Genomic DNA, 26,784 nt, shown 5'->3' with positions numbered 1-26,784 from the left:
GGCTCAATACAATTGCAAAAATAAGAATTATGAGCTTTACATGCTATGTGATTTAATAGAAAAGGCAGTCATTTTTATATTTGCTTGTCAAGAACTAAAGAACTATATTCTATCAAAAAGCAGATAAGGCCTGTAATCGCAGCACTTTGGGAGGCTGAGTTGGGCAGATCACCTGAGGTCAGGAGTTCAAGCCCTGCCTGACCAACATGGTAAAACCTTGTCTGTACTAAAAATACAAAAATTAGCCAGGCATGGTGGCACGTGCCTGTAATCCCAGCTACTCAGGAGGCTGAGGCATGAGAATCGCTTGAATCTGGGAGGCAGAGGTTGCAGTGAGCTGAGATTTCGCTACTGCACTCCAGCCTGGGCAACAGAGGGAAAACTGTCGCAAAAAAAAAAAAAAAAAAAAAAAAAAAAAAAAAAAAAGCAGGTAAGAAAATAGGTGTTTTGTAAACAATGCTTGGAATTGAGTTTTCTTAAAACCTGATCTCAGGTGGCTGAAGAAGAGACTGTTGGTGGAATTTTGCAGACTCTGCTCCCCATGAATGTAACATGTTCCTGCACCCATGTTATTGTTAATTTATGCATCAACTTGTCTGGACCACAGGCTGCCCAGCTATTTGGTCAAACACTACTCCGAGTGTTTCTGTGATAGTGCTTCTGGATGAAATTAACATTTAAATCAGTAGACTGAGTAAAGCTTATTTCCCTCCTTAATGGGAATGGGCCTCATCCAATCAGCTAAAAGTCTGAAAAGAACAAGGCTGACCCTCCACTGAGGAAAAGGAGGATTCTGCCTGCGAGATGGCCTTCAGGCTGGGACATGGGCTTTTTTCCTGTCTTTGAAGTTGAACGGAAACATCAGCTATTCCTGGGTCTGAGCCTGCCAGTTTTCAGACTGGAATGACACTGTCTGCCTTCCTGGGTTTAGGCCTTCAGACTCAGACTGGAACTAAACCGTCAACTCTCCTGGGTCTCCAGATTACCAGCTCACCTGTATATCCTGAGACTTTCCTGCCTTCGTAATTGTGTGAGCCAATCCATATGACAAATCTCTTTCTTCTTCTTCCTTTCTCTCTCTCCTGTTTCTCTAGAGATCTCTGCCTACTATAGCAAGCAGCACATAATCTGTGAAATACATACTGTGACATGTGCCATATTGACTTCAGAGCTGGACATACGTGTGGTCAGGTCAAACTCTATCACTGACTAGATGTGTGACCTTTGACAAATTATTTAACCACTCTCCACCTCAGTTTCCTCATCTTTACAATGGGAGTTCTTGTGAGAATACACAACAAAGCTCTTGAGTAACATGTGGCACATAGCAAACTGTCAAGATGTATTAATTCCTTAACATTCCAAACCAGACTACAAAACAACTGTAACCAAGAACATAATGAGATAATTCTTTTTTTTTTTTTTTTTTTGTACTTTAAGTTCTGGGATACATGTGCAGAATGTGCAGGTTTGTTACATTGGTATACATGTGCCATGGTGGTTTGCTGCACCCATCAACCCATCGTCTACATTAGGTATTTCTCCCAATGCTATCCCTCCCCTAGCCTTCCACACCCCGACAGGCCCCAGTGTGTGATGTTCCCCTCCCTGTGTCCATTTGTTCTCATTGTTCAACTCCCACTTATGAATGAAAACATGCAGTTTTTGGTTTTCTGTTCTTCTGTTAGTTTGCTGAGAATGGTGGTTTCCAGCTTCATCCATGTCCCTGCGAGGGACATGAACTCATCCTTTTTTATGGCTGCATAGTATTCCATGGTGTATATGTGCCACATTTTCTTTATCTGGTCCATCATTGATGGGCATTTGGGTTGGTTCCAAGTCTTTGCAATTGTGAACAATGCCACAATTAGTTCAACCATCGTGGAAGACAGTGTGGCAATTCCTCAAGGATCTAGAACCAGAAATACCATTTGACCCAGCAATCCCATGAGATAACTCTTATCTACACGCTGTCATGTATTTCCACATGTTGTAAATGGACATCTGTGCTTCCTTCTGTGTTACCCTCCTAGAAAAGACTCAGACAGTTCTCACTGCCCCCTCCCCAAACCCAAACCTACTGATTTTTTCTTATAACAGTCATCTAGTTACCCACATAATCCAGTGGTAGCAATGCCTCTGAATGATTTAGTTTGAGTGCTTATTCTACTCTCATAAGCAAAATTGAAACTTGATATTTAATGGTGCCACTATATAACCATAACCATTTCCAGAGATTTTAGTGTAAAAGGTTGACTAGCCTTAATTGATTAAAACAGTGTAAAGATGACATTAATACATATGGTACATCTACAAAATGGAATACCAAGCAGAGTGAAAATGAGGACGTGTTCTATGTGTTAATATACGAAAAGAGTTCCATGATATATAATTATTAACTAGAAAAAGGTGCTGAGAGTAACTTTTGTGTAGAAATGTAAGAAAATAAGAATATATATTTGCATTTGCTGTTGTAGGCATGAGGAAAGTGTAGAGCAAGACATAAATAATCATAGCAGTGACTGGTTGTTAGATGGAGGGGAACTGTGGGGATGAAGGCCCCAGATGGGAATGACATGTCACTGAAAACTTTTTCATAATTGTTAAATTTTTGAACCTTATGAATGAATTATCTATTGAAAAAATTAAATTAGAAAAAAAGAACAAGGAAAAGGAACACTATTAGGGCGCATTCACATTAAGTTTTCTCTGTGTGCCCTTTGAAAGTTAGTTTAAAGTGTTTTATTTATAGCCCCCAGCTGCAGATCTCCTAGCTTTACTACTTTGACCTGATTTGAGTAATTTTAAAACTAGAATCTAGACAGGTAGACTTGCAGTGTCTTAATTACTGTAGTTTTAAATTTTGAGCATGATGAGTTGCAATATTAATATAGTTAGTGCCCAGCTTATAGAGAAGTTATACTATAAAAGTTCCTTTTCCACTGTACACTTAAAAATGGTTAAGACGTTAAATTTAGGTTATGTGGGGGTTTTATTACAATGAAAAAATGTTAGAAAAACACAATCTGACTTTATAGAAATGAAAATTTTGAATGAGACTGTTTCTCACTACAGGGTTTTGGTCCTCAGTCATATTGTTACTCTGATGTGTACACTCTTTTATAGTGTATATAAATGTGTACATTTTACTGATTTTTTTCTTTTGTTAAAAATATCCTTGTTTAGATTTGCAAACATTTGTTGGGTATTCTCAAGGGAATATTTGTGTATTGCTAATGAATGTAACCAGCAATACTAAAAAAAAAAAAAGTTCTTCCTCCAGACCATCAAATGAATAACAATTGCTTTTCTTTTAGTATGAGGTATTGCCTACATCCTAAGTGAGAAAAGTAAGCATGAGGGGCCCCTGTAGTTTCACAGACCACTCATAGACATTCTAAAAGCTAAATAACACTTTCAAAGGCATGGCATGAGGTGGTCCAAGACTCGTGCCAAGTGTCTCATACAGGCAGTGCCAGCTATTTCTAGTAGGACAAAAGATATTTGGATACCCTGATGTTTGGGGGAGTTTGGGAGGAGACTAGTGTAAAAGAGTGAGTCAGGATCTGCATAGATAAAAGAATGGAGAGAGCAGTCCCAATGTAAAGGGACAGTGGACAGAAACGTGAGATGGACATGAGTGAACTGTTTTTTGATGGAGTGCTCTAAAACAGATGGGAGACCAACAGGAAACAGTAGGTCATCCCTGAGTTGTAAAAGTCCTCGAGAAGTTTGGGCTTTATTTGGGAAACATTAGTTTTGGGGTAGAGTGGTAATATCCTAAATATTGCATAACTATATCTGTTTACTAACTCTTCTCTCTTCCCTTTCTTCATGCATTCAAGAAATATTTTTTGACCACCTCCTTTGTGCAAATCATTGATACAAGAAAATGAACCTGACCATAAAGCACAGACAACGGGCAAAGGCAGGTGTGGAGCAGAAAGCTGAGGAAGCCTATTGCAGTGACCCAGGGTTGTGATTATGTTACTGGCATTGATAGATGGCTAATATTTTTTGGACACTTACTTTATGCCAGTGTTAAATGCTTATATATTATGTATTATTCTCATAAACCTAGGAAATAGATATTTTTATTATTCCCAATTTATAGATGAGGAAACTGAGGCTTATTGAGGTTAAGTGACACAGCAAATAATAGTATAAGTATCATTGTGTAACAGATCAAAGTTTGCAAATATTTTACTTGCCCTCTTTTGTTTGATCCTCTCCTTTTGTGGTAGGCACTGTAAATATTTTTCCCATTTTACATATAAGCAAAGAATTGAGAAACTTGCCCTGGCAGTCATTCATCAAATAGTAAGGATAACTACTATGTTCCATGCATGGGGAGGTGGCAGTAGACCAGCTAGATCAAGTTCCCTGCTCTCAGGGAGTTACTTTCTGAAGGGAATGAATAACAATAAATGATATAATTTCTGTATCGGACAGGTACTATGAGGCAGACAAAATAAGGTAAAGTGGTAGACTGGGGTTGGAGATGCCTGAGGAGAACAACTTTGGCCATGGTGGAGAGAAGAGCCCTGTGTGGCAAGGATGATGGTTGAGACCTGTATGACCAGAGAGCATTCGTTCTGCAACCTGGAGGAGAAAACATACCAGACAGCTGTAACCAGTGCACTTGATGGGAACATAGTTGGCATGTTCAAGGGACAGAGAGGACCCAGGGTGGCTAAAACTTGGTGAAGAAGAGAAGAGAGAATAAGAAAGAAGAGGCAAGCGTGCCAGAGCTAGATTATGGAGGGCCTCTTGGGCCTGATAAGCAGTTTTGTTCTCATTCTACAGGAAGTTACTGGAGAGTTTTAGGCAGAGTGTGCATATGCATGTGCATGTGTGGGTGGGGTGTAGTAGTAGTGAGATGATCTGATTTACACTTTTTAATTACTGTTTTCAGGATGGACTGCTGTGAATGGGTGGAATGGGGTTTAAGACTGAGGTAAGTAGACCAGTTAGTTGACCAAGTAAAAGATCATGGTTACTTTAAGTAGGGTGGTATTAGCAGTGGAGAAGGAGAGAAGTGGTATGTTTGAGACATATTTTGGAGGTAGAGCCAATGTGATGACTTGGTGAATTAGCAGCACGTCACAGAGGCAGACAGTATACTATAATGGATAAGAAGTAGATTGGATTGCACATGTTTGAATCTCCATGTGGCCACTTAATAGCTGTATATATTAGCTTATGATGTTGGGTAAGTTTTTTAACCACTCTTTGCCTCAGTTTTCTCATCAGTAGATGAGAATAATTATAGTAACCTACCTAATAGGGATGTTTAAGAGTATATAATTTAATATAGCCACCTGATTCTCAGTAAGTGTTCTCAGTTTTGGTCGTTGTTTTGTTTTGGGTTTTTTGCTGTTATTGGTTATGGGTTTTGAAGGAAAAACGAATTTAGGATGACTTACACATTTTTTGGCCAGAGCAAATGAGCTCATAATATGGGGCCTTATAGAGATAAGGAATGCTTTGGGAGTTAGTAGATTTAAGGATAGAGATCAGGTCAATTTTGTCCACAGTAATCTAAGGCACCCATCAGATGAGCAGGATCATTGCTAGAGGAAGGGACAAGATAGGACTTGTATGTAGATCTTTCAATCTAAAGTCTGCCTTCTTTCTGCTCTTTGAGAGGCAGGATAAGTGAGTGATTATGAACACAGAATCTGCAGTCAGACTGCCTGAGTCTGAATTCTAGCTCCGCTAGGTCTGTGTCCTTGGATAAATTGCTTAAACCTTCTGTGCCTCAGTTTTAAACCTGTAAAATGGGATAATAGTTTGATAAAGCACTGAAACAGTTCCTAGCATATGGAGTATAGTTATGTAAAGTGTTCGCTGTTGTTGCCACTTTTAAATCCTGAACATTGCTATGGAAATGCAAAGAAAACAACATTTAAAATACTATGCGAAGGAATGGATTCACAGGATTCTGGTGACTAATTGCAGATGGAGGTTACGTAAAAGAGAGGCATCAAAGATGATTCTGAGGTTCTGAGCTAGAGTGACCCATTGAATGAGGATTAAAGAATAAGAACCTGTTTGGGATGGAGGTGGGGTTGATGATGAGGAGTCGAGTTTTAGATCTATTAACTTTGGAAATAGCCAAGAGAAAATGTCCGGAAAACAGTTTAAAATGTGGGAGCTAGAACTTAAGAGAAAGGTCAAGACTAGAAATATAAACATGGAAACATCTGCTTATAATAGCGGCGGCAACCTGTCTAGAGCAGCCACTGCAGGGACACCAGCTACAGTGTGGCCAGGGCTGCACACTCCATGGAGCCAGAGGGGGCCGGGAGCAGGCAGGAGCCCTACTCCCTACTGAGTTGGTGGGGCAGGAGCCCTATGCTCTCAGGTGCAGCTGCAGCTGTCCAGCCGCAGATCCAGACCCAGGCATCCTTGTACTCATGGGGGCTCAGAAGTGCCTGCTCCCGTTCCCTGGCCTCTCCCCACACCCGGCACCTGCTGCAGTACGGAACAAAGTTGTGACTGAGCCTGGGTGCTGATGCAACACAGCTGGGTGTGCACATGCTCAGGGCAGCATTGACATGCCAACCCTCTGCTGCCTCAGCCCCCTCTGGGCTTTGAGCACAGAAGGGAAGCCGGTGGGGCTAAGGGCAGCTTGTCGTGGGCCTGCAGGTGCCCCTTGGCACAAACAGCCTGGGCACCCTGGACAGCATGTTGATGATGGTAGGAAGCAAACAGGCTCCTGGGCAGCAGGTGTGGCAGGTCCCTGGTGAAACCCCACCTTCAAACCAGGAATTACCTGAAGCCTGAGGGCCAGTTTGCCACCCCTGGGTGGAGTCTGCAGCCCAGAGTGAGAACTTGTGCTTTTTCCAGGCCCACCCATGGCCACCCATGGACCAATCAGCATGCACTTCCTCCCTTCTGAGCCCATAAAAACCCCCAGACTCAGCCAGACGTAGGGACTACCAGCTGCAGGAAAGAGCTACCCACTTGAGGTCTTCAGGTCTACTTGACTCATTGGGATGACCTGCATGCAGAAAGGAGCTACCCACTTTGGGTCTACTGAGAGCTATTCTGTCACTCAATAAAGCTCCTTTCTGCCTTGCTCACCCTCTAGTTGTCTGTGTACCTCATTCTTCCTGGACATGGGACAAGAACTTGGGACTCACCAAATGACAGGACTGAAAGAGCTGTAATACAAACAAGGCTGAAACATGGACCGCCCCCCTCTGCCCGGCTCACCACATTGCTCACCCACATACCCCTCACTACCCCACACCTGGCTCACCCTTGGCAAGTGTGGGATCCAGGCTGGTAGTGCAAGCTGAGCACAGCCTACCAGGCCACGTGGGTGGAACGAGCCCAGTTGGTGTGGACAATATTCAAGTAGAAGGCTCCACTGGCCACAGAGGTTTCTGGCTGGCAAAGTGACACCCCAAGGATCCTATGACACTTAGAGATAATAGCTTAAAGCTACTAGAGTGGATGAGATTTGAGAAAGAGAATGAATAGAATGAATATGTGACCATAGACTTGTGTTAGGATTATATATCTCCAAAGACAGGGCAGGATAGATTGTAGAGGGCAGAAGTTCAGAGGCAAGAAAGGTAAGGACATAGTTATAGTCTTATGTTTGAGAAATGAAAGGAAAAAAAATGGGTAGTAGCTAAGTGTCTTAGTTTGTTCAGGTTGCTATAACAAAATACCATAAACTGGGTAGCATATCAACATCAGAAATTTATTTCTCGCAGTTCTAAAAGCTGGGTGATCCAAGACCACGGTGCTGGTAGATTGAGTGTCTGGTGTGGGCCTGCTCTCTGGTTCATAAATGGTGCCTTCTCCTTGTGTCCTCACATGATGGAAAGGGTGCAGGGCCTGTTTTATAAGGATACCAGTCATGCTCATGAGGGTTCTGCCCTCATGACCTAATTACCTCCCAAAGCACCCCTCTCCATTCCCCAGCCCCTTATCCCTTGCCAATACCATCACCTTTGGGGTTAAAATTTCAACCTGAATTTCCGGAGGAACATACACATTCAGACCATAGCATTAAAGAAGGTGTTAAGTCACCTGAGGATGTCTTTAAAAAGACGTTCAGAATCATTTGGGGAAGAACTAGCCATATAAAAAGATAGGATGATGGATAATCCAAATGTCTTAGAATGGTGGAAGCCAATGGGATCTAGGGCAACATAGGCATTATAGCAAATCTAGACAAGGAGGAGGGCAGCAGCTGTCCAAGGATAGGTGTGAAGATAACAATAAGCAAATGTGCAACTACAGCAAGAATTAGTACCCTTTATTGAGTGTTTTTGTGTGAAATACTGTGCTTAGCACTTTGTTCTCTCCCTAAATCTTCAGCAGTTTTGTGAGATAGGGACAATTATTATATTCTCTGTAGAAATGAAAAATTGGAAACCATTTAAATGTCCATCAACATAAACATTTTAAAAATAAAGTATGGTATATCCACAGAATGTCATGTCCTGCAGTCACTTTTTTTTTAATGAGGTAGATCTGCCAAAGAAAGATACCGGTAAAATACTTTTATGTGATAGTAAACACGTGTGTGAAAACGTATCTGTTATCCATCTCTCCTAGTAGACTGAACTCCTCAAGGAGAGATATTGGATCATATTCATATTCTAACATGGAGTCTTGTGGATTAGTGTCCTCTTGGTCAGATGAATGAGTCAACAAATGTCTGTAAAATGAAGATTACTAGTACCACACAGGGCTTGAGTATGTGTATATATGTGTGTGTGTGTGTGCGTGTGTTTGTCTGTGACCTATGAGCAGAAAGTATTACAATATTATTAGGAAAAATGCCATTCAGAAAAGAAGGTATTAATTACTATTAGGAAATTGTCAAAGAGACTTCATGGGTTTTGAACAACAGTGGTGGTGGTTTGCTGGATGCAGTGGCTCACACCTCTAATCCCAACGCTTTGGGAGGTCAATGTGGGCAGATCGCTTGAGCCCAGGAGTTCAGGAACAGCCTTGGCAATACGGTGAAATCTGTCTCTAAAAAATATATATAAAAATTAGTCAGGTGTGGTGGTGCTCACCTGTAGTCCCACCTACTTGAGAGGCTGAGACAGGAGGATCACCTGAGCCCAGGAGGTCTAGGCTGCAGTGAGCCAGGATCACACCACTACAATCCAGCCTGGGCAACAGAGTGAAAACCTGTCTGAAACAAACAAACAAACAAACCAACCAATGGTGGTGGTTTGAGGAAAATGGTAAAAACAGAACAGATGGTTTCAACTTTGGCAGTGAAAGGAAGAGTTTTAGGAGTGGGGCTGTCCGAGTTGAATTCTTTCTGTCAGTGGTGAATGGGGCAAAGCGTCCCACTTGGGCTGCAGTTCTAAGTCCAAGCTCATTGTGGTAGATGGTTTGTGAACCAGACTATCTGAAATGCTTAGTTTTTACAATGAAAGAGCTCTTCAGCCCTGTAATAGTGCCCTAATTAGATGCCCAGTATGATTCAACATGTATAGTGACCATTTTAGACCTGAGTACTCTGTTACACAAGTGGAAACAATATCCTAAACAGACCTATGATTCAAAAAGAAGATTCCAGTTTGCCAATCACAATCTATAAGTTGCCTTATTTATTGTTATTGAAATATCATCTGTATTCTAGTATGTTTTCATTTGCTTTTTATTTAAGAATCCCATAACTGTCCTGAAGATTGTACATAATGGCCTATTCTAAGGTTACTCTTCCTTTTAAAGCAGTAAATACTAGATCTCATCCAAGAGAAAGAGAGCTTAATTTTTTCATTTGTTGTTAGAAATCTTGATGAGGCTTTGAAAACTTAAGTTTTTTCTCATCCTTTTGAGAAACATTTAATTGTAAGGTCTTTATCAAGTAAAAACAGAATTTATAAAATTTTAAATGGGTATTTGTTTTTGTTGGATTGTTGAATCACATTTTCTCTTACACATTCATTTAAATCCAATGAAAGTCTGCCTGAAGTGGCACTTTCACGATGATTCTGGGAACCATCCCTTTGATTGTATGGTATTTACTGCTGATATATGTATGCCGGTGTTTCTTGCCTTCCATCATACATAAATTTCAGTGGCATATTGAATACCATAGAGAGGAACTGATTGATGATAAATCAAATGTTTTACAGCATATTATTGGGACTGTTGGATTCATTACTATGAAAGAGTTATGTTTGATCAGTATTTTCAGAGCTCCCTAATACTACAATTTATTGGTGCTTCTTAATGTTCTCTGTTAATTATATACAGGTTCCAAAATTGGGTTCAATTTAACATGTATAATACACGTTATGGTGAATCTTTATCACACAAAAAATGAGTAGCAAATATCCAACACTACCTTTGATTAGAACTATTAAGTCCAACAGCTTGTATTTAATGAACATAATGTTAATTAATAGTCAACTGGGTAGTTCATGATCTATTATAAGAATTATCTATTAGAATAAAGCTATTTAGATGTAGAAGGTGCCAAAGGAAAATTGGCTAACAAGAAAGGGAATAACCTCATATGTGGTTAAGATGTCAGATGAACAATTTTAACTCACGGTCTTTTTTTTTTTTTTTTACAGAGAATACATAAATTGGGTTTTTATTTTTAGTCCTCCTCTTCCCTTTAGAGTTAAATGATGGAAAATGACTCTCAGTCCCCAAACTACTCTTATGCATCATTCAAAATAGCCCTGACAGGCTAGCCCCTGTGGTAGTGATGAGGTTTATGGCTTTCCATTCCTTGGTGTTCCATTACTCTGTCTACACCATCAAATTGATTAGTAGGCAGTGGCGAGCAAGGAAAGAAAGGTGGCCGCTGAGAGCCAGCTAGTGCCCATCGTTTTAATGAACTGCTTAGAGATGGTTAATATTGTCCTTGATTCTCATTGTAGCTGATGATGACCAGATCTTTTAAAATGTTTTCCCCCTCCCTTATTCTACATTACAGGGCCCACTGGAAAATGATTTGGTAGTTCATGTGGCACTTATAGCAGAAAGCCAAAGGTATGAAATCCAAGTGGGTGGTGTGTTTTTTTGTGGGGAGGGAAGGGGAAATGATTGCTTTGTGTTTACAATATCGAGTATGGTAGAAGATATTAACTTCAGAAACTCCTTTACAGGCTTTCAGGGATATCATTAATGTCACTTTAAATGGCCAACATATTATTCTTTTCATGTTTAAAAATAATTTTGTTTTAGTTGTGAATATTAAAGACTGTGACCAGTGCCAGTGTTGCCTGGGTTGTAGTTTTGAGAAATTCGTGCAAACACATGGGATTACCAAAATCAGTGCTTACCCTCCCTGCCAGCCCCTCATGTTTCCATCTGATGCTTCGTGGAGGATCCATAAGGGCCTCTGAAGTCTAGTGCAGATGGCAAATTGCTAATACTAACAAATTAATAATGCCCTCCAAGTTAGCATGTTCCCTTTTACCCTCCTCCTTCACTGCTTCCTAAACTGTAAATGTGTTTTCTAAAAACATCTCTTTTTTTCCCTATGATCTTTAGACTTCAAGTTTTTCTGAACACATATGGTATTCAAACTCAAACTCCTCAACAAGTAGAACCCATTCAGATATGGCCTCAGCAAGAGCTTGTGAAAGTAAGTGATTCTGCCTTTTACTTTCCTTACTTTGTAGAGGTACTAGAGCTTGATGGCTGGACTTAGTTTATAGACAAGTCACACAGTTAAAATCTGATTCTGATATAGGACCAGTAATCCAAAAGCTAATAATTAAATTGAGAATTCCACTTTAGTGGACATTGTTACTAAAAAAACTTTGCACTCTGTGTGTGTGTGTATACATTATGTTTATAGGTCTTGTTGATTTCTACTTCTTTCTGAACTCTATTACTAACCTAGGATGAGCAGTTAAACAACAAGTTAGTCTTAATTTTAATAGAAATAAAATTATCTTATATTTTGATTTGATTTTTTTTCTCTTTTATCAAAATGTATTTTTACATTTTGATTTGATTTTTTCCTTTTATCTTTGATTTTTTCGTCTTTGATTATCAAAAAATATTTAGATGTGAGAAGGTTTGTTTAAAAGAAAACTTTATCATACCTAAATATTTTTGATATTTACTACTTTCCTTTTTTCTCTTGCCTTCCTGTTTGGTGTCTGAAGTAATTTCAGCCCCTTTGGTTTGCTGGGTCTCAAAGCAATTATAAAGTAAAAGTAACATCTGTATGTATCATTGATGTAGTTCCATACGTATTTGGGATGGAATTAAAAGGTAACGTTTGAGGCCTTTTGCATGTACTGCTCTGTAGATGGATCTGTTACTGCCTATGCTTGTGAATATTCTTGCTCATTAGAGACAGGATATTGTTGACTCCCACCGACTACTTATTTATAAACTGCCATTTTTATTTAGTAATTGTTAAAAACAACATAAGAACAAACTGCTCAGTGTGTAGAAGTCTTTATAACAGTATATCTCAAGAGGACATGATTAAGTTTATTAGCTTAACATAAATAGTTGTAGTCAAAGTCGTGTTGCTATGACACAAAAATGAAGGCTTAGAGAAGAAAGGTACATATTACATGAGAAAATGCAGGACTCTGGTATCAGGGCTGGATCTTGACATTAGGCAACACAAACCAGAACCTGGGTGTCAGGTCGCCAAGAGCACCAGCTCTTGGAGAGTCCTTACACCTTCTCTAATAAATTTAACCACCGCCACCCTGCCAAGAGATAAAGCTGAAAATACAAGGATCCCTAGAGTAGGTAACAATTTAAACTCGTACCCAGATGTACATAATGTTACAAGGCAAGGATTGGAAGCAACATGGAAGGAGAGGGAAGGATGCCAAAATCTAAGGCTCCCACGCTGTGCTCTTAGTATTTAGCTGCAGGCTGTCGGCTGCTAATACACTTTTATGCTCTCCTGCTGAAAGCTCTAGAGAACGCCAACAAAGCTTATTCTTTGATAAACATACTCTTAAAACAAATTAACCCAAATCTGTTTTTTCTAGTCTAATTAATATTAGCAACTTATTTTAATAATAGGTGAGTTTATATCCTACCAGACAACATGCAATCAAGATTTAAAAGGCTAACATGGAGAGCAAATAACTTGAATGTGATATTCATTCATTCAGCAACAAACACATGCTATATGCAGAGCACTGTGTAGGACACTCAGATGAAATGACTTTGTCCCTGTTCTCAGTGACCTCTGAGTTTACTGATTTGACAGAAAAAAAACAGTGAATTACGGTTCACTTTGATAACTGTTATAATAGATGTTCATACAAAGTGCTTGTGGAATCAGAGGCAGTAGAAGGCCTTCTGTTACAGAGCAAGTGAAGACTTAAAACAGTTTGTGGCGTATTTTATATCTTGTTTTAAAGATGGTGTTAACAAATGACTTGCAATTTTGGTGTCGTGTGGCTAAAAAGACAGACTTGTGAGCAAGAGCCGACCTTCCTGTGCATGTGTTGAGATGGAAGATTGTTTTTGGTTGTAGCTGTAGCGTCTGTGTTCCTAAGTAGCTACTCTTTGGAATTCATCCTCTAAGATATATTGCCTAGTATTCTGCTCCTTATAAGTCTGCCTTTTCAAAGTAAAGGTGTTCCCTCAAATCTTAGCTGATGCACATATTCTTATGCTAGCGGTTGCTCCCTTTCTTCTGAGAAGCCACTCCCTCCCTCAGCCCACTGAAGAGGATGTGAAGGCAGACAGCTGAGAGCAGGGTTTTTACACAGCATGTGGTTAATATTCATGATGTGATGACTGTAGTGTGATTTGCTTCATGGGGATCGGAATACAGAAATCTGCTCTATGGTACAGTCCTAGTATGAAGTACTTCTGTATTTCTGGGTAGTTTGGTCACTACTATGTCTTTCGGTGCACTAAATGTTATGAATGTGTACAACATGGGGGCAGTGTTATATGCACCCTGGAATGTGGGGAGCACTAAATAGTCACAGACCTGCCGTACCATGGTTCAGAAAGTTAAGGAGAATAATTTTACTGTAACAAAGAGTAGTATTTAAAGGAAACCCACCTAGATCAACACATTTTACTATACATTTATTTCTGAAAATTTGAAACTATTAATATATGAGGTAAAGGGGGCTGCATCTAGTGTTATGTGCTGTGGTTTCAGTGCAGCTATCAACATAATGCTTATAAAGCACCGTTTCTGGCCAGTTGACTTTGTCTAAAATCACTGCTATTCCAGAATCAATATTCACAGCACGTGTGGCTCAGGAGAATATTCAGTTGCTCCCTCATTCATCTATCAAGTATTTCCTGAGCACCAGCTACATACTAGGCACAGTGCCAACTTGGGCTGCTGTTCTATAGGAATGTACAAGTCGAAAGGAGAAAGAGATACAAACCCAACTCTCACATAGATGTGTGCACTATGTCAGTGAACAGAAAGCTCTGGCAACACCACTAATTTTGTATACAATGAAGTTATTATGTGAAATCGGTCCAAATCACAATCACTAGATTGTGTAGAGATAGTTGGTTTAATTTTCCATTTAGGAAAATATCGGTTAGATTTATTTCTCTCATTAAATGTAAAAATAAATTGCAGACAGATCAAAAATTGAAAACTTTTAAAATTTTTAAAATATAAAAGCACTAGAATAAAAAATACGAGAATATGTTTTAGCTGTTGGGAGGGGAAGTCCATTTTTAGAATGATACCAATGCCAAAAAGCCATTGAGGAAATGATTGACAAATACTGTATAACTAAATATAGCAAACAGCCTGGCATATCAAAGGTGCTTGTGAAATTTCCTAGTAGAAAAATGTTTATATTGAAATACCACATGTTGAAATGAGATTCCACCTACTGTGCAGTCATTCTCACATTTCATAACAACACTGAAGAGGAGCAAACTGGGCAAAGTATTTGATTTAAGGGGCAATACTCTTAATATACCAAGATTTCTTAAAACAAAAAAGGATGCCAAATTCCCCCATAGAAAAGGGAACAAATGAAAAAAGTTACAAAACATACAAATAGTCATTAAATATATTAGAAAATGCTGAACCACAAAATATTTTAATATAGTAGTTTAAAAGAAAAAACAAAATATTATTTTGACCCAAGAAGGTGGCAAGGCCTGTACACAGTTAATACCAGTGTAAATTGGTACATTATTTCTAGAGGGTGACCAACCTCACATTATATTTCAAAGATAATGTATTCTCTTTGATCCAGCAAGTCTAGGAAATTATCCTGCAGATATAATGACACACTGTCCAAACATGTTTATTGAATTATTTTTAAAATAACAAAAAAAATGGGAGCTACCTTTATCAGGAGATAGGAGTTAAAAAAGGTAAAGGGGCTTCTTGATTAGATTAAGTGCTCAGCTCTGACACTGATTAACTCTTAATTCATTCCAAGACTGTTTTTAACCTTCTAGAAATTCTAGAAGTTTCTGTTCCACTGTGTCACCCTTCCCTATTTTGTAATACTTCTGCAGACTTTTCCCCCTCAGTTTTTATTTATTTATATATTTATTTTTGAGATGGAGTTTCACTCTTGTCACCCAGACTGGAGTGCAGTGGCACCATCTCAGTTCACTGCAACCTCTGCCTCCTGGGCTCAGGCAGTTCTTCTGCCTCAGCCTCCCTAGTAGCTAGGATTATAGCGTGTGCTACCACGCCCAGCTAATTTTTGTATTATTAGTAGAGACTGGGTTTCACCATGTCAGCCAGGCAGGTCTTGAACTCCTGACCTCAGGTGATCCACCCGCCTCGGCCTCCCAAAGTGCTGGGATTACAGGCATGAGCCACTGTGGCCAGCTTTCCCCCTCAATTTTAATATTTCTTCAATCATTTCAACATAGAAATGTACAGAAAAAGTATAGACTCATTTTAACATCTTGTTTGTTTGTTTGTTTGTTTGTTTGAGACGGAGTCTTGCTCTGTCGCCCAGGCTGGAGTGCAGTGGCACGATCTCAGCTCACTGCAAGCTCCACCTCCTGGGTTCGCGCCATTCTCCTGCCTCAGCCTCCCTAGTAGCTGGGACTACTAGGCACCCGCCGCCATGCCCAGCTAATTTTTTGTATTTTTAGTAGAGATGGCGTTTCACTGTGTTAGCCAAGATGGTCTCGATCTCCTGACCTCGTGATCTGCCCACCTCAGCCTCCCAAAATGCTTGGATTACAGGCGCTAGCCACCGCACCTGGCCCATTTTAACATCTTGAAACTGGAATACCACAATATTAAGTTTAAAAAATGGGACACAGAATATATGTTATATGAACCCATTTATGGAAATATACACACATATTGACATGTGTATAATATGAGTATATATTTATTGATGTACTTTTAAGAGTCTTTAACCCTATCTATACTCTTGGTGCCCCTTAGGGATCATACAATAAACTATACTCCTTTCAGCATATACCAGAGAAATAGTTGTTGCAAAAGGGATTGTGAAAATAAACAGGAACATTCACTTTGAGTGTATGGTTTGAATATTTCATAAAATGTATATAATCAGAAAAAATCAATGAAGACATTTTCATTTTGGTGGGAAATACTTGAAGGTGGAAATTTAGTAGGAGATTATGGGCCTAGTTTTAAAAATGTTAAACAATTAGATTTTTTTAATGATACAGGAAGCCTTAGCCTCTTTGTGTTCTTTTACGAATCAGAGCCATGCACGTTGTACATTTATAGCAGTGTAAGAACAATATCAAATTTAAGAATGTTGCTAAGTAGATCTGCAAAAGTTTTGCTCTCAAATCTCTCAGTAATCCAAAATCTAAGCTAACATCTTTGGCTAGCTTGTCTTCCTACAAGTTTTTGGATTAGGGTTCCCTAGCTTCTTTCTCTCTGGAAAGATCAAAAATTAACAGGGCAATACTCAGGGTCAAGAAAGTGACATGGATTCTTACCTGACTCTAACTTACAAACTTGTGTCTTACAGGCTTATTTCCACCTGGGTATCAACGAAAAGTTAGGACTCTCCGGAAGGCCAGATAGGCCCATTGGCTGCCTCGGTACATCAAAGGTACTCATGAAATGTCCTCAAAAAGTAGTTTTGGGATTCTAATACCACATACTGAAATGGTGTTTGACCTGCTATGCATCCTTTTTCATTTTCATTATGTATTCAGACTACTTATCTGAAGTATTATTTTCTGCTAGTAAATCTTATTTTGCATAATATCGTGGAAGTCTTATCTAAGCTTTGTAAAATATCTAATCATAATGATATTTACTCACAGACTTTTTCTATCATATTTGAGGTAGACTGCTTTAAGTTTATTAGTATACTGATTCAATCAAGAAACTAAAATTTTTAAATATTATATGGATGTCACAAGCTATTAATTTATGTGCTTATTCAGAATTAAACATCAGTTTTTATTTTTATTGAGACTTATAGTACTGCACCTTTGCCTTTGGTATGTTCTTTAGTTATTTGTTTTAAAACTTTTTCCCTTACAGATTTATCGCATTTTAGGAAAGACTGTGGTTTGTTACCCGATTATTTTCGACCTAAGTGATTTCTACATGTCTCAGGATGTTTTCCTGCTGATAGATGACATAAAGGTAGCTTCGGAACACCTTTCTTAAAAATGGAATGACTTTGTTTCCACTGATTTTATCATATGTTACTATATTGAGTACTCCCAGATATCTGTGATACTAGGTTAACACAGTGTAAAGCATGACAGTAAAACCACCTGCATAGCTTTGGAGAGTGTAAATTACTTGCAGCATTGGCATAATAGATGACCTCTGTCTTATATACAGTTGTATGACTGCTCATTGTGCCTTTCTACAAATGAAATGAAAAGATACAATTCAGAAAAACAGGGGGACCTATTTTGAAAAATATGTTCATATGACAGTTTATCTCTTTTTGAACAAAAGGTAAATTAGCAAAATAATTTTATTCATGAAGAATATCCAGTAAAACCTCAACTAAGTCATAACTCCATGAGTTAAAATCTTCACTCCCTTTTCTGTTTACAGAGCAGAGAAGGTTAGAATCATGATTTAAAGCATGAAATCTGGAGCCAGACTGCATTCGTTAAAATCTTGGCTATGCCACTTGCCAGCTGTGTGTTCTTGGGGAAGTTACTTAACTCCTCTGTGCCTCGTTTTCCCATCTGTAAAACTGAATAATAATTAAGGGGTGTTCTGAGGATTAAATGAGTTAATATATTTAAAGTACTAAGAATAGTGCCTGGCATATGGTGAAGTATTATATAAGTTTTTGATGTGATGATGATGATTATATTTAAGTCTTTGAGATGACTGATTGATTGACAGATAGATAGATAGATAGATAGATAGATAGATAGATAGTTAGTCAAATAAAGAACTGCCTCTACATTGCTAATGGTCTGTATAAATTCAGTCCAGTCTTCTCCACCTGCTGTAATATAAATCCCTAGTAATATGAAGTGAGTTAATCTTCTGAATGGCTGGCATGATTGTTCCCCCTGAGGCCATTCTTGAACTGTACATTTTAGGCTTTTTAAAAAAAGGAGGCCAAGCACGTTGGCTCATACCTGTAATCCCAGCACTTTGGGAGGCTGAGGCAGGTGGATCACTTGAGCCCAGGAATTCTAGACCAGCCTTGGCAGTCTCTAAATAAATAAACAGATAAATAGATTAGAATTTTTTAAAAGAGAGGAAAAAAACCATTAAAACAAATGTAGTGTGATTACTTTTAACAATGAAGTTTTAAATCACTGAACTCCAAGAGGTGTTCAGCGTAACTTGCATGTACCCAGAGAACCTGCTAGAGCACTTCTACACCTGAGTAGTCTAAGTTTTTCAGGGTTGGATTGTGAACTGTCTTGCTACATAAGAATTTTGTTGGCTCTTTGGCACTCATGGTTGAGCATCCTGTTCGTCTTAGATACTGTGTCATTCTGTTTTGACAGAATGCACTGCAGTTCATTAAACAATATTGGAAAATGCACGGACGTCCACTTTTCCTTGTTCTCATCCGGGAAGACAATATAAGGTAGGTTGATACAAGAAGTAAGGTGCAAGTGTCTTACTGCCATGAACGCAGTGAGCCCTTGGGAAGAAAGGCCTCCTTGGATTTTTTTGTGTACTTCTTAGTAGGTGGTAGAATACTTTGTATATATAAGGGGCACTTAGTATTAGATTATTAATTCACCATTCTGATGTTAATCTGTACATTTTGTTTATTTATATTTTTTAGAGGTAGCCGGTTCAACCCCATATTAGATATGCTGGCAGCCCTTAAAAAAGGAATAATTGGAGGAGTCAAAGTTCATGTGGATCGTCTACAGGTAGCCTTCTGATTTTCAGTATGCTTCTATTTTCAGGACAGTTAATCTACAATACAGCTATGTTTCTTAATATATGTTCTCATTTAAGGTTTTTGTCTTAAGGTTTTATTCTCTACCTATCTTCCTATTCCTATTGTCACCTTTCCAGTTTATCTGATCCCACGAAGTAAGATGCTTAAACACTTGCAGCGATTTCCTGTGCAGAATTTTAACTTCAGTAGCTCATCTCTAAAAGCTAGGTCCATAGTGGTGAAGTGACCTGCTTTATAACCTTGGGCTTTTAGGGGCAGACTGGCTGACTGTTGGTCCAGTGCTCTTTTTCCTGCTTTATACTAACATCCAACCTGGAAATAAACCTTGTTCTGTTCAGAACTTCACAGCATTATCTTCACAGCTCCTAAATTACAGAAACATTCTTTGGTTCACTGTTGGTCATAACAGCCTCTCTGTCCACAGTTCTCTCCTACTAAACACTCTTTGTGCTTCAGCCAATACAATAACTACTGTGTCTTGAATTTTGTGGGGTTCTGTCCCTCTGCTCACACCATTTTCTCTGCCTGGAATATCCTTCCTTCTTTCAGGGTTACTGGGCTCTGAGGTCTTACCAGACTTTAAGAGCAGCTCTACAAAATCATCCAGATGCAAACATACTTCTATTCTTCAACATGCTTTCGTGACCTTTAACTACTAAGATTGCAGTCTATTATATAGGCTTATATAATTTATTTCTGTAAAATAATAATGATTATTCCATGGGCTCTTTCACATAGTAGGTGCTCAATATTAAATAAGAAAGAGGAAAGTTTATAAAGAAAGACCTATATAGTGTTATAAATGGCATGTTTGCATGCTCATTCACTGGTGATTGTATTTTGCATACTTGATTTTCACCTAGGCATTTATCTTTTTTCCTTTGTTTTCTGTTGCTTTGTCTTTTTGTAACGCCTCCTGAGGCAATTTCTTTGATTTTTATCTTGCAGTTCTTCTACTGAGTTTTGCATGTTGGCTATCATGTTTTAAATTTTCATTTTTCGTAGTATCCTGTCCTATGGATATTTCATGGACGTCATATTTTATCTTTTCTGAGGATATAACCTAGAGGTTTTTTCTTCTTCTTCAATTTTCCTTTCCTCTGCATTATGACTTTTCAGAGGTTTTTCCCTCAGTCTTTCATGTTGGAGGGATTTGTCAGATGTCCAGTATTCTTTAGCTATTTATTAATTTTTAAAAGTGAAGGAGTAAAAAGTTCAGAGGAAGCTGTGTGCTTGGGTACAAAGATTCTCTTTTTCTTTTGTTACTATTTCAGCTTTTGTTTTTGATTCAGCGGGATACATATACCTGGGTATATGCATGATGCTGAGATTTGGGGTGTAAGTGGTCTCATCATCCAGGTTCTAAGCACAGTTCCCAATAGTTTTTCATTCCTGGCCCTCCTTCCTCCCTCCCTGCTCTAGTGGTCTTTTTTTTTTTTTTTTTTTTTTTTTAATACTGCCCCAGTATTAGGATTCGCTGGGTTGAATGGTAGTTCTGTTTTAAGTTCTCTGAGAAATCTCCAAACTGTTTTCCACAGTGGCTAAACTAATTGACATTCCCACCAAACAGTGTATAAGCATTCCCTTTTCTCTACAGCCTCACCAGCATCTATTGTCTTTTGACTTTTTAATACTAGCCATTCTGACTAGTGTGAGATGGTGTCTCACTGTGAGTTGTTTTTTTGTGTGTGTATTTCTTTGTTTGTTGGTTTGTTTGTAAGACAGGGTCTCGCTCTGTCACCCAGGCTGGAGTGCAGTAGAGTGCACAGCTCACTGTTCCCTCAACCACCCAAGCTCAAGGGACCCTCCCACCTCAGCCTCCCAAGTAGCTGGGACTACAGGTACATGCCGCCATGCCTGACTAATTTTTTAGTTTTTTGTAGAGACAGGGTCTTGCTGTGTTGCCCAGGCTGGTCTCAAACTCCTGGGCTCAAGTGATCCTCCTGCCTCTGCCTCCCGAAGTGCTAGGATTACAGGCATAAGCCACTGCACCCAACCTCATTGTGGCTTTGATTTGCATTTCTCTGATGCTTAGTGATATTGAGCTTTTTTTTTTTTTTTATGTTTCTTCCTGTGTTTAGGAGAAAGATTCTTGATGAATTCACTTACAAGGTGATCTGATGGCAAAAGCTCCTTTTTGTTGTAGAAAGCCTCAGATGCCAATATCTGGAATTCTTTTCTCTAAGGCTTTTCAGTCTACCCAGAAAGTACATCTCTAACATCATGACCAAAGGACATACACTTTGTTTCCATATCCTGAGAGCAGGGTGAAGGAAGGAAACCAGGGATCCCACTGTGAAGTATGCAGTCTTCAACCAAATCCACTGTTTAATCCTTGTATCTCCTGCTCTCCACTGTGTCTTATACTCTTGAGTACAGTGTTTTTAACCAGAGAAAAAGCCTTTTGTCTCTCAAAACTCAGGGAGCTGAAAGCAGATAGTAACTCCCTAAGCGTTCAGGGAATGGAAAGGAACTTTTGGACCCAGTCTTCCTACGTGGAATGTCCGTGAATCCCAGCAGTGTCTGGGTCTCAGGGTCCTGAGGCTCTTTCCTGTTCTCTTTGTCCTAATGGATTTATACCTTAGTGGGTTTATACCTTAAACATTTTTTTCCACTATTATTTGACGGATTTTAGGAAAAACAGGAGTTAAATATATATCTTGGTCATATTAACCAGAAATCTACTTTTGATTTTATACTGAAATATCCCTTCCATTCCAAGATGTAGCTAGGCATTTTTCTATTCCTTTTAAGAAATAAGTGGGCCTATATGGAAAAGAAAAAAGACCTAGATAATCTTGAAGAGAAATATAAGATTTGAATAAATGATGGGCTATACCATATCCTTGGATAAAAAGACTGTTACAAAAATGTGAGTACCTCCTAAATTAGTCTACTAGTTCATTATAATCATGGTCATTTCAGTGGAGTAGAGCTTTTGGCAATTTCATATGGTTAAGGGCCCACCAGGGAAGAGGGATTTCAGTAAATACTTCAGACTTTCAGATGACCCTCTTGAAAAGCTATACCTTTGAGTAAAAGGGAATCAGAAATAGTTCACTCCTCACAAAGGGTAGTGGATAACATCCAGAACCTCAAAGTATTTCTACAAATATGTACAATGTCTGTCTTTCATTCAAAATTATCAGGCATGCTAGGAGTGATCAACAACAGAGAGCCACCTACATTGGTTCAGATATTAGAGTTATCAGACATAGACGTCAAAATAACTATGATCAATGTGTTTAAGAAATTAGATAACAAGTTGGAGAATTTTATTAGAAACTTCAATAGTATATTTAAAAAGAATCAAATAGAAATTCTAAATGAAAAATTCGGTCACCAAAATTGAGGTCAGTGAAACAGTGTAGTACTTATTCACTATAATTGATGGCAGAGGATAGGTAACTCAGAAAAACACCCCAGTATACACACAAGAACTTAAAATAATATGTGATCAAGGAAACAATGAATTAATGGTGGATGTATAGATTATTTAATATATAGTTTGGGGAAAATTAAGCAAGTTAGAGTATCAACTCACTTCATACACCAAAATACATTTCAAGTGGATTAAATGACTTAATTTTAAAAGATGTTTATTTTAAGAAGAAATCAAAATACTTTCAAGCTTTTATTTTGGACATATCATAAGCTATCAGTTTTAGCCCCTAATGTTGACAATTTCTTAGTTTTGTGATGACTTTGAGTTGAAAATAATTTTACTTTACTTTGAAGTTTAATATTCTGCCATGTTGTGTAAAGTTTTCATTTTATTTGAAGAGTCATAGACAAATTATAAAGACAGTGCAAAATGCGGTGATTTTCTCTCAAGTTAATAAATTGAAGGTTTCTCCTTTTCTTTTTATTTTCTTTTAATGTCAAGCACAGCATAGCGTTTTAAAGTTAGAATGATATCCTTTTTAATCCTGCATCATCTGAAATTGGGAAACTTTTTGCTTATATATCCTTATACACAAAGCTCAAGTTGGTCAAGACCTTAAGATATTTCATCTAATCCCCTCCTTTTACAAACAGAACTAGAGCTCTTTGTAGGACAGTAACTGTCTGTAGTCCTAAGACTAGTTACTGCAGATAGGAATAGAATTCATGGTTTCCCATTCCTAGTTCACTACTTTTTATACTCAAGCACCTGAACTTTCATCACTTTCTTTTCAGCAGCAGAGTTTAATGTCTACTTCACTACCTATCTCATTTTCCCATTTTTAGTTGTGTTTCAGAAATTATAGGAGAAAGAGGTCAGTAGTTTTGTCATGATTCAAATAATTTTACTTTTTTTTTTTTGAAACAGAGTCTCACTCTGTCACCCAGGCTGGAGCACAGGGGCGCGATCTTGGCTCACTGCAACCTCCACCTCCTAGGTTCAAGCGATTCTCCTTCTTCAGCCTACCAAGTAGCTAGGACTACAGGCATGTGCCACCACGCCCGGCTAATTTTTTGTATTTTAGTAGAGATGGGGTTTCACCGTGTTAGCCAGAATGGTCTCGATCTCCTGACCTCATGATCCACCCGTCTCAGCCTCCCAAAGTGCTAGGATTACAGGCATGAGCCACTGGGCCTGGCTGAGTTTTACCTTTTTTAAAAAATGTAAATGGAAGTTCACCATTTGTGTTTTTACTTTTTCCTTCTTTTATTTAAATTAAAAATATTTATCAAAAGCAAAATGTAAGTACATAACTGTTCTAGACTTATAGTCATCAGTAGCCCAAAATGTCAATGATATTTTTGAAGGTCTTCTGAATTTAAATATGTACTTTGCCATCTCTAAAAATTGTGGTAAAACATACATAACATAAAATTTGCAATCTTAATCATTTTTAAGTGTCCAGTTTAGTGGTGTTAACTACATTCACCTTGTTTTGGTGATAAATTGAATTCACCTTGTTGTGCAAACAATCTCTAGAACTGTTTTCACCTTGCAAAACTCAAACTCTATACTCATAAACAACAGTTCCTCATTCTCCCCACACTCCAACCTTCCTTTTTTTTTTTTTTACTAATATAATCAATGAAAATGGCATCTATATGCTTCTCTTGGGTTTTATTTCAAATCCTTTCAAATTTCCGTATCCCCTGATCCAGTTTTACTCATTACTAGGATCCCAGCCTCTTCTCCCAGCCCCATTACCCAGGACATCTCTCCATGCAGTTTGTTGCTAGCCATGCTTTCCATGCCCCAAATAGACTTGGTTTCCAAATCTCTAAATGTAATTGGAGTTTTATGCCCTCATGCTATGATGGTATTTTAGAGTTGCCTTTTCTTTTTTTCTTTCTATGTCATACTTTAATTTTACAGCTTAGGTGAATGTTTCGTCTTTAGTGAAGCCTCCGGGACTGGAATTAATTTCTCCTTTCATTGTCCTTCTATGACATTTTGCTTGAATGTTTGCTATAGCTCTTGTTTCATTTTATGGTTAGCTAGTTTCTTCTGCCTGCCTCGCTCTGTGGTTTGTAATCTTGTTCAGCTCAAGGTTCACTCATCTCTGCATCCCCAGAGTACTCTCCTCGCTACTGTTATCTGTGGGAAATATTTAAATATTGCCTCATTGATTCAACAAATATTTATTGTGCTCCGACTGTAGGCACTAGGGATGTAGTGATGAATATGATACACAAGGTTTTTGACCACATGGGACTTAAATTCTAAAGGGAAAGCCCAACAGAAAACAAAGGTAGGTTGGGAGAGTGATGGGAAGGAATGCAGTCTTGGGTAGGATGGTCTGTTGGAAAGGACCTGGTGGGATATAATTGAGTGTTTTAAATATATTGCATTTGACACATACAGTATTATTTAATTACCATCAGAAATAGAATACTAATGCCTAGCAAATTTGTTGTTAAGTTTGCTTTTTCCAGTACTAATATAGGAGCTTCTACAACCAACTGAATTTTTTTTAATCAAAAGTCCCATAGATTATTAATGGAATTTAGCATTTGTCTATAACTCAGAGTAAACATTTATTTTATGGGCTGAATTAGAATATAAGGGTGAGTAGGCTAATAAAACGGAAATTATTAAATACAATTTTTTTCTGTTTAAGCATTAGCTATAAGCTTTAAGAATTAAGTAATTCTTGACTCTCTCTTGTCTCTCATACCCTGTGTTACAATTTATTATTAAATCCTGTTGTCTCTATCCTCAAATTGTATCCAGAATCTAACCACTTCCCATCACCTTCAGTGCTATTATCATGGTCCAAGCTACCATTATCCCTCACCTAGGTTTTTACAGTCATCTCCTAAATTCCAACTAGACATAAGACAGCCTGTTCATGCTCTACCTGGTCATAGGCAGTTTATGTCATATATCATAAGCCTCCAATGATTTCCTCTCTCACACAAACTGGAAACCACTGTTCTTCAAATGGTCTATGTGCTCTCCATGGTCTGGACCTACATCTCTTATTTCATTTCCTACCAGCTGCCCCATCTACTCTATTTCAACCACATTTTCCTCCTTACTGCTCGCAAAGACACTAAGCATGCTCCTGCCTCAGGACCTTTGCACTTACCACTCCCAGCCCCGTACACTCTTCCCTCAGATCCATATCATTGACTGTAGTCCTTTCTTCAGTTTCTGATTACATGTTACTTTATTAGAGAAATACTTTCTGATCACCTATATGAAATAGCTAACAACCCTCATCCTACTCCCCTGCCCTGGTACTCCCCATCCCCTGCCTTTTCTTATTTCTACTTTGCACTTATCACCATCTGACATAATAAATACATATATGTAGTAATAATATATATTATAATTATTATATACATAGAGTCATATGCTACATAACAGCATTTTAGTCAATGATGGACCATGTATACAGTGGAGGTCTCGTAAGATTTTAATATTGTATTTTTACTGTACCTTTTCTATCTTTAGATACACAAATACTTACCATCATATTACAGTTGCCTACAGTATTCAGTACATGTTTGTAGCCTAAGAGCAATAAGCTGTGCCATATAGCTTAGTGCTTAGTAGGCTATACCACAGTTTGTGTAAGTACACTCTATGGGTGTTCACACAACAACAAGATTGCCTAATGATGCATTTCTCAGAATGTATCTTGGTCACTAAGCGATGCATGACTGTGTGTGTGTGTGTATATAGCTTTTTTATTGTCTATCCGCTACACATACCTTTAAGAACAGTTTCAAGAAGGCAAGAATGTTATGTATTTTGTTCATGCTGTATCCTCAATACCTAACATAGTACCTAGTAGGCCTTCAATAAATATTTGTCTAACAAATTATTTAACTGAATAGCAAGATGTATACATGCTAGCCTACATATTAGGAAATATCATTCGATGAACCTGCCTAGGCACAGACCCTGCTCTTAGGGAACTTACTGTTCCAGAGTGACCTGACTATAGCCAGGCTAGTAAAAATGTGCAGATCAACTGCATAGTCGACCTTTCTCACTCAAACTCAAGGAAACTTTATTATGATTGCTATTAATATGTCCATCCTG

At 38.3% G+C, this 26,784-nt stretch overlaps 1 protein-coding gene across 4 annotated transcripts in view; it reads left to right on the top strand.

Annotated features, from left to right (window-relative positions):
• The window catches only part of PHKB (phosphorylase kinase regulatory subunit beta), a 237,259-nt gene that overhangs the window by 175,457 nt on the left and 35,018 nt on the right, over window positions 1-26,784 (top strand). For all 4 annotated transcript variants that reach the window (XM_050773864.1, XM_050773863.1, XM_050773865.1 and 1 more), the window contains 6 exons: window positions 10,937-10,992; window positions 11,497-11,590; window positions 16,905-16,988; window positions 17,429-17,533; window positions 18,880-18,962; window positions 19,167-19,257. In XM_050773864.1, coding sequence (XP_050629821.1) covers window positions 10,937-10,992; window positions 11,497-11,590; window positions 16,905-16,988; window positions 17,429-17,533; window positions 18,880-18,962; window positions 19,167-19,257 — 513 coding nt within the window. The remainder of the gene's footprint in view (window positions 1-10,936; window positions 10,993-11,496; window positions 11,591-16,904; window positions 16,989-17,428; window positions 17,534-18,879; window positions 18,963-19,166; window positions 19,258-26,784) is intronic.

The sequence above is a fragment of the Macaca thibetana genome, chromosome 20, assembly GCF_024542745.1.
Source record: "Macaca thibetana thibetana isolate TM-01 chromosome 20, ASM2454274v1, whole genome shotgun sequence".
Taxonomy (NCBI): Eukaryota; Metazoa; Chordata; class Mammalia; order Primates; family Cercopithecidae; genus Macaca; species Macaca thibetana.
Note: the sequence above shows the minus strand (reverse complement) of the source record. Positions and strands in the feature narration are given on the sequence as shown.